General features: G+C 40.1%; 1 protein-coding gene across 1 annotated transcript in view; it reads left to right on the plus strand.

Moving 5' to 3' along the window:
• The first annotated feature begins 13053 nt into the window (after positions 1-13053).
• LOC136876872 (box C/D snoRNA protein 1) overlaps positions 13054-13512 on the plus strand; it is a 63744-nt gene continuing 63285 nt past the window's right edge. The window contains exons 1-2 of the mRNA XM_067150632.2: positions 13054-13152; positions 13250-13431. Coding sequence (XP_067006733.2) covers positions 13133-13152; positions 13250-13431 — 202 coding nt within the window. The 5' untranslated portion in view covers positions 13054-13132. The remainder of the gene's footprint in view (positions 13153-13249; positions 13432-13512) is intronic.

Consider the following 13512-nt stretch of genomic DNA (forward strand, 5'->3'; position numbering starts at 1 on the left):
CACCTCGAACATTGAAGGATGCGAGTACTATTTTTGGTTTTCAAATAGCACGAAGTTCACCTGGGTATGGCGAGAAGCATAGAAATAATGTGTACCGCATTTACCGGTCGATTTTTAAAAAATACTTTTTTGCGAATTGACCCCAATAGTCTCCACATTATCTCGGTTAATCAGAGTTCTACTGCATCACATGTTAATTATTCTCGTCCTGGAAATTATAGACAACACTAGCATAGGGAATTCAATACTCGCGTTTTTGTGTGCATGAGAATTTTCATGTTTATTTATTTTTGCAGTCAAAAGAGGAAGGTCTGTGCACCCAGCTGAATTCCATACACTTCTTTGTTTGTTGAAAAATAAAAAGGGCAAACAAAAAAGCGCATTCCTAGACCTACATCCACAGAGGCACTGGCGTGTTTCGTACACTTCTCTCTTAAACTTACGCCTATACTCGCGTTTGTCAGTTTTGTAACTTTTTCGATAATCAAATCTGGTCTGCCCGGTCCTAGCCTTTTAATTTCTAACTTATCGTGAGTTTAATACTTTGCTGGTTAAAATTACCTGATTTGAATTAATTTTCTCTTGCACAAAGAATACCATGCTTACAAATCATTCAAGCAGAGAAGCAAAACACAACACTCAAATAAATTTCAGTTGAAAAGATTTTCCAATCACAAGATAGAGCAAACTTCTTCCCGCGATTAGGAACACCTGTTCATAACGAGCTAGAAAGTGCCTATTCATAATTACTAGCGAAATCTGCCGGTAATGTAATGCAATAGTAGCTCCTGGGAGGCTGTGGCTAACCGCAATAGGGGAGGTGGCGGACCCTTGTGGTCAACTGTAATACTGCCACTGGTTTGAGGGTAACTCTAGACTGAAAGGCACATACCTTACCGTGCTCCTCGCTATTGAGAATATCAGTGCATAAACCATGACGTCATCTGCTTTGCGCATGCGTATAGTCTTCAGCACAATAGCGCATTATCCTGAGTGCTCGCTGCACTGTCACCCAAACAAACAACTGTCGGTGTAACAGAGCTTCGATATAAGTTGAATGCTTTCGAACAATTGTCGAAATCAGGTCGAAAGAAAGGGAAGTTTTAAATTATCCATGAATGCGTAAAGATGTATTAAAACTGGGTGTTCACGTGCTCATGTGCTCCTGATAGCCCACCGCCACTGCCAGCGGCCCGCAACTAGAGTCAAGTTAGTTAGAAGTCGCGAGGCTTTATGCGAAGCGACCGTGCGGCCCCGCAATGCGCATCAGGTTAAATTGAAGTGACCAGGCTTCATGCGAACCGAGCTCAGTGTTGGAGAAAAGCCTATTGCATCTCTGGAGCAACTTCGGTGCAGTCAGCGGTGGTAGCCATTTTTAGAAGAAGTCTGGATTCGGTGTTCGGCTGTTGTGCAGTGCACACGTCTCTCTCCGGTCACTGGTGCAGCGGCTTTTCACGTCTGTAGATAAGTAGAGTGCTTTGTGTTTTGTATCCTAGTAATTCTTCCCTTGTAGTTGTATAGGTGCTTGTATAGTGTAATCATCTTTCGGGGTACTATGTCTGTAGATAGTGGCGGTGGCCCTTTAGGCAGACCTCCTGATAATGGCAAGGATGCCATTAGTGAGGATTTACACATGGACGCTAGTAACACGGATACCCAAGGAGACAGTTCTCAAGATACAATACGTGACATGGATCAGCGCCAGCACGTTCCTGTATCTAAATATTCTAACACTCATATTGGCCCCTACATAGTTTATGTGGAATCGACCGAATCTCAAAATAAAATCGGACATATTCATCCTATGACTCTGGGTCGGATTTTCTATGAAAAGCAAATTGGGGAAGTCAAGGCCATTCATAGGAAGGGACGAAATAGGATCCAAATTACTTTCATGTCTAGCAAGGCTGCAAACGCCTTTCTTTTTCATCCAATTCTGAAGGAAAAGAAATTGAAAGCTTTTATTCCGTCATCGAATATTCATCGCGTAGGAGTAGTACGGGGAGTAGATACTACTATTTCCGAATCCGACATTCTCACCTATTTAGAATCGCCATATCCGGTAGTGAAAGTACAACGTCTAAACCGTCGATCCTCCAAAGAGGGAAAACTGAATATATTCCTACAGGTACTGTGAAGGTTATATTTGAAAGTCAACAACTTCCGAAAAGTGTGTCCATTTTTAAGGTCATTTTAGAGGTTCAGGCCTTTATATTTTCTCCTTTATTATGCAAACGATGTCAGCGGTATGGACATACCGCCACTAATTGTCGTTCCAGGGAGCCGAGATGTGGAAAATGTTCACTAAATCACTCTACCGAAGATTGCACTCACCAACTAGTTAAATGCGCTAATTGTGCAGAAAATCACCCTGCGGGGGCTGAACGTTGTGAAATCCACAAACAACAGAAAGAAATTAAACGCATTATGAGTGTTGAAAACAAATCATATTTCGAAGTAAAAAACTATTTTGCCCCATTAGAGTCCATATCTAACCCCCTTATGATGCCCCAACATTTCCCTCCTTTACCCACTAGATCTTCCCACTCGGAAGAAACTCTCCCTCGAAAGCGTAAATTTACTATGGTAGTTAGTAACCCCCCGCCCACCTGTCACACTAGGTTATGACAGGGCATCATATCTGAATTTAATAAGTAATCCGAAAACGGTTCCAGAACATTCTGGCACTCCAATAGTGCGTTTGATACCTGCTACTCCTACCGAGACTGCATCTACATCACGGAAGCCAAGTCCTCAAGGGCAACCTTCGGATCCCCACGCGCCAATATCGGCATCTCTCTCTGTCATGGCTTTACATTGTAAATCAAACGTTAATTCTAATGAACAATGTCGAAACGCCTTTAACAAATTTGCAGATATACGCGAAGAAATGGGCCCAAACGTCCCATGGAAGCATAAGTTAAAATCAGTATATGATGAGTTTCTTCTATACGTGGGACCTTCCCCTACTGCCAAGTAAAACATGCGGATACTGCAATGGAATTGTAGGAGCATATTAAATAAGAAACATGAATTAGTGAGTTTGATAAATTCTTTTGATCCTGCGGTAATTTTATTGAGCGAAACTTGGTTGAAATCTCATTTTCATTTTCGTATGAAAGGTTTTACGGTCATACGGCATGATGCAGCCATCTCTGGAGGTACATGCATTTTACTCAAACAAGACATCTACTTTCAGGAAGCTCCATTAAACTATACCATACCGGGCACTCAAGCCTTTGTAGTAAAAATTTAAGATTGGACCGTGGTTTCAATATACTGCCCGCCTTGGATAAAAGGTAACTATGTCCAATGGGACAAATTTTTTTCACAATTCTCACAAAACAACACCCTAATCGGTGATGATTTTAATGCCCACAATCCTCTTTGGGGGAGCATATCTAGTTGCCCCAAAGGGCGGAATATTGGAAGAATCACCGTAAAACAGGAACTGGTTATCCTCAAGACGGTTCTCCTACTCGTTTAACAGCTCCTAACATTAATAAAAGTGCAGTAGATCTCACTATTTGCACAGTAGATTTGGCACATAAAACAAATTGGAATGTAATTTATGATACCCATCAAAGCGACCATTTTCCCATTCTAATAGATATAGGCCCACAGGTTATCAGGAATGTCTCTCACTTTACTGCATCCCGTAATCTCCGCTCTTTTGATTCTACGCTATTCACGACCTTTCTTGCAGATAAAATCCGCTCTACACTTCCAGCTCCCCATATTCTTGACTATGATCTACTATTATCCTTTATTCATTCTTATTTAGATACTTATCATCCTATTGAACGCAAGCGGTTTTTTAAAATGCAGAGAAATGCTATTCGTTGGTGGGATTCCGAATGTGCGTCTTCAGTTCGTCGCAGACAAGCTGCCTTAAAAGCTTATAGAACATCTGGCTCATATGATCACTATATCCAATATAAAAAAATAGTCGCTTCTATACAGACTATTTTTAATGAAAAACGACGAACAGCGTGGAAAGTATTTGTCACATCTATCAATCGACAAACTCCTCTCAAAGATATATGGGCAGCCATCCAACATTTAAGTAATACTCATACAAATTCTGTTTCTCAATCGCACCCTCACGGAATTGCCCAATTTTACCACCAACTAACACCAGATTACGTGGAACCTTCTTATGAATATAGTTTAATACCTTCCTCCGAAAATTTTCTAGTCTATTACAGAATATCTCCCTCCATGAGCTAGATATGGCACTCGAACATCGAAAAGATACTAGTCCGGGCAGAGATTCTATCACCTATAAAATGTTGAAATATCTACCGTTCCACGCTAAGCAAACGCTGCTAAATACATTTAACGCCATACTCGACAGCCATGCAATTCCTGTCGATTGGAACGATTTTCAAATTATACCCCTATTAAAACAAGGTAAACATCCTCAAGACCCAAACGGGTATAGAGGGATCGCTTTGGGTTCCTGCCTTCGTAAAACTTTTCAACGAATCCTCTTGCACCGTCTTCTATGGTGTTTAGAATATTATAATATACTTCCAGTGTATCAGTTTGGGTTTTTGAAAGGCCGAAGTACGGCAGACGCTCTTAATATATTTTTTTTAGAGATTTATTACTCGCTCGAAGTCGAGGTGACGTTTTGACGGCTATATTTCTCGATATAAAAGGAGCATATGATAATGTGGACATTGGAGTACTTCTTGCCAAATTACATAAGTGGCAATTTCCTCTTCCGTTTATTAATATCATACGGCAATTATTCACCAATCGTCACATTTTTCTAAAGACCAATGGCCAGAGTCTCGATTCTAGGTACACTTCTAAAGGTCTCCCACAAGGTGATATTTTGAGCCCTATCTTATATCTGTTATATACCTTTGACTTAGAGCGGGTGATTTCTCAACAGGCTAGAATCCTACAATATGCTGACGATGTAGTTATTTATTCCATTAAAGAATCGGCACTTGAATCCCGTACTACCATTGAACGTACATTAACGATCCTCCATAGATGGCTCCTACATCATAATTTAGAAATAGAATTTCAAAAATCCTCTGCAATGATTTTTACGAAGAAACGAAATTATGATCATACGCCAATTACCTTTGGTTCCTATGAGATTCGTATCAAAACTTCGATCAAATATTTAGGCATTAAAATTGATAACAAATTACTCTGGAAAGAACATATCGAATATATTCTTTCCAAATTAGAAACTAAATACCTTATCATTAAATCTCTCACTAAACGCACTTGGGGATCGGATCCATATGTCCTTCTTACGGTATATAAAAATATTATCCGGTCAGTATTCGAATATGGCTGTCATTTTCTTGATATAGCATCTAATAGCCAACTACGCAAACTTGATACCTTTCAGTTTAAAATACTCCGCTTAATCATGGGGGCTATGTCTTCCTCCCCAACGAACGCACTTTTAGCTGAAGCATCGGAACCGCCATTAAAATTTCGACGACGACTACTCGCTAGCAAATATCTTCTTAACAAATTAAATAAATATCGCCACCCAATCCTCCCGAAACTACAGCTGTTACACGAATATTATCAAAACCGGAATGTTAATGAAGAACATCAACCGGCTCTATTATGGGCATTTAACCAATTCGGTCACTTTCGTACTAGCTTGGTACAAACATTAAACCACCCGAAATACTCTATACCTTTTCGAGCTAGTACATTTAAACCCGACATTCTTCACACTATCTTCGAAACTAGTCCTCCAATACTACGAACAAATAATCATGTCACGAACAGTCTATTTCAATTTGCGTTCAGTAGGCATAACCAAGAGCAATATATTACTTTTTACACTGATGGTTCAAAGAATCTATCCCCAACTGGTGTAGGTGCTGCATTTTACTCCCCCCAACTGGATGTGAACAAAAATTACACTCTCCCACACCTCGCTTCTTCTTTCACGGCCGAAATTTTCGCCATACGCCAGGCTTTATTGTACATAAAATATTCTGGAATATTAAAAGCTCTCATTTGTACTGACTCCTTAAGCACCTTGGTGGCTTTAGACAATCCCGAACATACCAATAATTGGTACATTCAAAATTTACGCAAATTAAGTTATGACTTGTCCCTCCGTAATGTTAATGTATTATTCGCATGGATTCCGGGCCATTCTGGAATACACGGTAACGTCACAGCAGATATCCTAGCTAAAGAGGCCGCCCAGGGTACTGGATTAGACTACTATATCGCAGTTCCACACACAGACTTATGGGAACACTGTCGTCACTTCATCCACGATCAGTGGTGTGCAGAATGGCGCCGAACTTCCCAGTTGAAAGGTAAGCATTTATTCACGCTTATGCCTGATATTCCTCATAAACCGTGGTTCACCGGGCGAGTTGGCCGTGTGCGTAGAGGCATGCGGCTGTGAGCTTGCATCCGGGAGATAGTAGGTTCGAATCCCACTATCGGCAGCCCTGAAAATGGTTTTCCGTGGTTTCCCATTTTCACACCAGGCAAATGCTGGGGCTGTACCTTAATTAAGGCCACGGCCACTTCCTTCCCACTCCTAGGCCTTTCCTATCCCATCGTCGCCATAAGACCTATCTGTGTCGGCGCGACGTAAAACCCCTAGCAACAACAACAAACCGTGGTTCGCCTTTGGTAACTACACTCGGCGTCATATTACTACAATCATACGGCTCCGTTAAATCATGTCTGTACGCCTCCTCATCTCTATCGCCTTAATCTTATCGAAAGTAACTTATGTCCATGCGGTCGGGCAGTAGGTACTGTAAATCATATCTTTTTTCAGTGTCAGACATATGAACATCAACGTCGCGAATTCATAGCTAAGCTTCTTCATGCGGGTTACCAACTGCCGTTAAATGTTTCGTGTTTAGTGTTCCAACCGACTTTTCGCGTTGTAGACTTAATACTTACTTTTTTAGTTACCTGTAATATCCAATTGTAACTTTTTCGTTCCCTATAGGTACGAACTTTCGTATCCCAACCCCTATTTGTGGTCCGGTCTTGTTTGTTTGTAGTAAGACGTCGTGACAGACCACACAGACGTGAAGCATTAGAACCCTGTGTCCCAGTGTTTTTGTGTTATGCCTTGATAGTTTAGCCTCCATATTATTGGTATTTTCCTCAGTTTCATTATTACCGGCTGTAATTAGCTTCATTACATAGCTAACCCTACTATCTCGTAGTGTACTAATTTCTTCTAATGTTGGCACCTCTCCCAGACATTAATTATCCCGCAAACCCAGTGACTGGACGTAGCGTCTTACGACGATGTCCAATAACTAACCAAGAAGTAGAAGAAGAAGAAGAAGAGCTCAGTGTTCGGAGTTGATGAAGTCGACGCTCTCGATTCCAGGCTTCAGTCGTGCCTATTCCTACAGTGTCGTGCGAGCATTCAACTGAAGCAGATCGCTGATAGTGTTCGCTGTTCTTGCCTGGTGCTGAACTGTTCGGAGTGTGTGAAGCGACTACGTCCTGTCACTGGCTACCTATAGATAAGTAATAGAGTGCTTAGTTTTAAGGGATGTCTCTAGATAGTGGAGGTGGTGGTTTGGGTAGACCTCCAGATTCGATTCCGGTATCGAAAGAAAATCTAATCCTGGAACAAGTTTCTTTAGAAGGGATGATTGTGGATAAAGATATACCTAATCAAGAAGTTATGGATAGAGACAGAGTTACAACTCCTAACACTAATAATAATTCAGTGTCTCACAATGATAAACCCAACACTTATTCAGACATGCACATAGGGCCGTATATTGTCTATGCCGAATCGGATGATCCTGAAAAAAAAATAGGATACCTCCACCCGATGGCTTTAGGCAGACTTTTTTATGAACGGCAGATTCCCAACATCAAAGCCATTCATAAAAAGGGCAGAAATCGAATTCAAATTACTTTTAGCACTCGAAAGGATGCCAATCATTTTCTTTCCAACCCGATTCTTGAAGAGAAACGCTTGAAGGCATTTGTACCTTCCTCAAATATCCACAGAGTTGGTCTGGTGCGGGGGGTAGATACAACTATATCAGAGACTGAACTATTAAAGTACATTGATTCACCATACCCAGTGATCAAGGTTCAAAGAATGAATCGCAGATCTTCCAAAGAGGGTAAGACCGAACACATCCCTACCGGTACGGTAAAGGTCATCTTTCAATCTCAACAACTACCAAAGACCGTTTCCATCTTTAATGTCATTCTGGAAGTCCAAGCATTCATTTTTGCACCCCTCATTTGTCGTAAATGCCAACGATATGGCCATCCATCGACAAATTGCAGAGCTAGGGAACCTCGCTGCGGGAAATGTGCATTAACTCATAACACCCAGGAGTGTACACAGACATTGGTGAAATGCATCCATTGTGACGGAAATCATCCGGCAGGGGATGAAAGGTGTACCGAACATCAGAGACAGAAGGAAATTAAACGGATCATGAGTGTTGAGAATAAGTCCTTCTTGGAAGTAAAAAATTATTTTGCTCCTTTGGAACAGGATTTTAATCCTTTAACATTACCGCAACATTTCCCCTCGTTGGTACCTTCTTCTAGTACGTCTGACCCATTAACCCCTCGTAAAAGGAAGTTTTCTGCTATTGTAACTAGCCCACCCCGAAAACCATGTAGACCAGGTTTCGATAGAAGTAACTACATGAATTTGATAAGGGACCCTTCACGAGACCAACAATCGATTCCGGCAATCAGATCTCAGTTACTTTCTAACTCTGGGAATGTACCCCAAATTCATAGTTCTACTAGTACAGACCAAGTCCGTTCTGGGAACTGTGTTCCTGAGGCTTCTGTCTCTAAGAAGGGTGAATCTTCTAATGTACGCATTCAGTCTGAGGGGAAATTTCAAGAATTATCGAAAAAAATTGACTTCATAATGAATCAAATGGGACAAGATATTCAGTGGCGTCATTTACTTAAAGTTTTACACGATGAAGTTATTACTCTATTAACACATCACTAAAAATGAGAATTTTGCAGTGGAACTGTCGGAGTATTTTAAACAAGAAACACGAGTTAATTCAGATTATACAAGTTTTTGATCCACAAATCGTTATCCTTAGTGAAACATGGCTCAAACGAAACTATCACTTCCGAGTCACTGGTTTCAATGTCATACGTTTAGATGGTTATGTTGCGCATGGTGTGTGTATCCTTATTAAAAATAGTATCGATTTCCATGTCAGAGAGATCAAATATGAAATTCCCAATGTTCAAACAATCGCAATTACTATCAATAATTTAACCGTAGTTTCCTTATATTGTCCTCCTAAAATTAGACCGACATATGACCAATGGAAGAATTTCTTCGCACAATTCCACACGTCCACTATTATTGGGGGCGATTACAATGCCCATAATCCAATTTGGGGAAGTGTTTCTTGCTGCAAAAAAGGCCGGGATATCGAGAACATCATAAATAAATCCCCTCTTACAATTTTGAATGATGGATCACCAACAAGGATCACTGCGCCCAATACTAATCCCAGTGCTGTCGATCTGACTATTGCAACTATTGATTTGGCTCATAAGCTTTTGTGGCAAACAGGGAATGATACCCACCAAACTGATCATTTTCCTATTTTTATTACTATCACATCAACCGAGCTCCGAAAGCCACAAAAATTTCCGAAGAGTGTACGACAAATGAAACATATGGATACTTCCTTATTTCAAAGGTATATTCAGGATAACTTGTCCCTTGTCGATAACGAAGGGAATAATGATCAATACCAGACATTACTAAATATTATAACGCTGTATTTAGACACGTACCATCCACCTGAAATTAAATACCCGTCTCAATATTCCCCACACGTTCGATGGTGGGATGAAGAATGTTCGGCATGTGTACAGCGTCGAAAAAATGCTTTAAGGAAATTCCGGCATGACGGGACAATGGCGTCTTATCTTCAATACAAAAAAATAGCCGCCCAGATCCAAAAATTATTCAATGAGAAACGACGATTGGCTTGGAAAATGTTCACAACTTCATTAAATAGGCAAACTCCTCTTCAAGACGTCTGGTCTGCAATTCGAAATTTATGCAACTCCAACCGCAATAATCCACCCCATAACGACTGGGATAGTACGACTCTCCTTCAATTTTATCAAACTCTAACTCCTGATTATGTCGTACCTCAGCTCCAATATCCGCTAACTGGTATTACGCATAAATTTCAAACCTTGCTGCGACCTATCATCCCATCGGAATTCGATGTTGCTTTATATCATACGAAAACCACTTCCCCAGGAATGGATTATATATCCTATCATATGCTTAAAAGTTTACCCCCACAAGCTAAGAATATCCTCCTTCACAAATTTGAATATATCTTGGAATTTGGTACTATACCTATGGAGTGGAACTATTTCGTATTAGTACCTATCAAGAAACCTGGTAAACCGAAATATGATCCAACTAGTTACAGAGGAATTTGTCTAAGTTCTTGTATTCGGAAACTGTTTCAAAAGATCTTACTCAACAGAATAATGTGGGCTCTAGAATATTATGAATTACTACCGAAGTACCAGTTTGCATTCCTCAAAGACCGCAGCACGACAGATGCTTTGAATATCTTATTAGTCGATATATTGTTAGCAAAATCCAGAAAACAACACGTTATGGCTGCCTTTTTAGATATTAAAGGTGCTTATGACAATGTTCATATTCCCATCCTACTCCAGAAACTAAGTACTATGGATTTTCCTTCCACGTTGCTTAATATCTTAGGACATTTATATACGTATCGACGCGTAAGTCTCCCTCAAATCGCTCATCAAAGCAATTGCCGCTCTGTATCCGTTGGGCTTCCACAAGGGGACATTTTAAGTCCGATTATGTATATGTTGTATACTGCGGATCTTGAAAAGGAAATTGTAAAAACGGCTCGGATACTGCAATATGCCGATGATATAGTAATCTACTGCACTCAAAATACCATAGAAGAATGTCGTCTTACTCTAGAGAAGACTTTAGAATTCCTGCAGACGTGGATGATACAAAATGGTTTAGAGATAGCACCGGCAAAAAGTTCAATTCTCATATTTACCCACAAACGTATATATGATAAGTCTCCCATTAGATGCGGTGAACAGGAAATCTCCGTCAAAGAAACCGTTAAGTATCTAGGGGTAACGATTGATAATAAACTATCGTGGAAAAATCATATTACAGAGATCTGTCGCAAAACGGAACAAAAGCTACATGTATTAAGATCCTTAACGAACAGAACCTGGGGAGCTGACCCAGCTACCCTGTTAACTGTATATAAAAACATTATCAGGTCTGTTTTTGACTATGGTAGTCAGTTTATCGATATGGCTTCGTTGGATCAAAAACAGCGATTAGACAAAGTACAGTACAAAGCTGCTCGACTGATTACAGGTTCAATGAATTCGACTCCTACAAATGCTTTACTAGCTGAAATTACCGAACCACCGTTACATTTACGACGCAAACATGTCGCTACTAAATATCTTCTCAAGAAAATGGCCCGTTATCATCATCCGATTCTTCCCAAGCTGCAGTTATTATCTGAATATTTTGGAAATGGACCTGTAGTACAACACAAATATCCGGCACTCCTGTGGGCTTATGTTCAGTTTATATATTTACGACCTCAGGTTGTTCAAACAAGAACGCACCCTAAGTACTCTATCATGTTTCCTGCGACTATACAGTTACCTAATATCATCCGTACAAAATTCGATGATTCCAGTATCTCCGAGAATTTAAACAGACTGATAGCAACTAAGTCATTCAAAATTATTATAGATCAATATAATCAATACATTCCATTTTATACTGACGGATCAAAACATCAAGACACATCTGACGTAGGAGCTGCTTTTTATTCCCCTCTGCTGCAATTATCTAAACAATTCATCTTACCCCAATACGCATCCATCTACACAGCTGAAATATTTGCAGTTCGTCAAGCGTTAATATGTATTAAACATTCTACGATCCAAAAGGCCCTCATCTGTACAGATTCTCTCAGTGTTCTTCAAGCATTAGAAAATCCTACAAAGGCGGACAATTGGTATATAGAAAATCTACGACAACTCTTGTATGATCTAACTATACTAAATCGTTCCGTATTATTTACATGGGTGCCAGGACATTCTGGCATAACAGGCAATGTCATGGCCGATAAACTGGCCAATGAGGCAGCTGATGGACGAGGACTACGCTACCATATTGCACTCCCACACAATGATGTATGGACAATTTGTCAGAAATTTCTCCGAGAAAAGTGGAACGAACATTGGCGTCAATCTGCACAATTTAAAGGTACACATTTCTACAATATTCAAAATAACATTGCTATTAAACCATGGTTCGCAAAAGGCAAGTACACTCGACGTCATATCACTACTCTAGTCAGACTTCGCTTGAATCATGCCTGTACACCGGAACATCTGTATCGTTTAAAGATTAAGGTAAACAACTTGTGTAATTGTGGTCACTATGTCGGCACTATAAATCATATTTTGTTTCAATGTGAGAAATATCCCCGACAGCAACAACATCTTATTTCCACTTTACTATCACTCGGATTTCAACTTCCTCTCACTATTTCTTGTTTAGTATACCATCCGACAGTTCGCTTAGCTGAGTTACTGACTAACTTTTTTCACGCATGTAATATCCTGATTTAATCTGTACGATCCTGCCTCCCTTATTTGTGATCTGGTCATGTATGTCTATAGTAGTAAATCGCCGTGATAGATCACACTGGCGTGAAGATGTAGAACCCTGTGTCCCCGTGCTAAATCCCTGCAACCTAACACATGTCAACTTGTTCTGTTGTACATATCTGTAGTATTAGACGCCTCGAATATTCCTCATGTCTCTTTCCTACACAACCTCTCTCAATACACTAGTGTGTACTTCCGTTTCCCACTACCCTCCAATCTATCCCTTTTTGTAACAGACACTTTGATTGGTAAAGTTTAAAACAACCCAGTGACTGGACGTAGTGCGCTGCGCAGAGTCCAAAAACAAACAAAGAAGAAGAAGAAGAAGTGCCTATTCCTAGTTAGGGATATTTCATTCGTACGTTTTGGCTATCCTGGACTGAGTTCGATCGAAAACGAAGGAGAATTTACTATGGCGGGAATGAGTGATAGGTTTGTATCGATGTTCAGAATTTTTTCAGTTTTGGAGTTTGAAAATCGTTATTGGAAGTTTTATATTTTTTAAATGTGTGTATTTATGCTGTTTAAGGCTTGGGAAATGCGAGGTTTGCGACGATGATGATGCTAAGTACACGTGTCCCAAATGTGAGGTTAAGACATGTTGTTTACGATGTGTGAATATCCACAAGCAGGAGTTGCAATGTGATGGTGTGAGAAATAAAGTGGCCTTCAAATCAATAAGTACATTCACGAATTTGGACTTGCTTAGTGGTGAGATATTAGTAATGTATATTTGTTCACGTGACATTTAGGTGTTTATTACATAGTACGGGCCTGTGTATATGTAGCCTA

This window comes from Anabrus simplex, chromosome 1, assembly GCF_040414725.1.
Source record: "Anabrus simplex isolate iqAnaSimp1 chromosome 1, ASM4041472v1, whole genome shotgun sequence".
NCBI classification, from domain to species: Eukaryota; Metazoa; Arthropoda; class Insecta; order Orthoptera; family Tettigoniidae; genus Anabrus; species Anabrus simplex.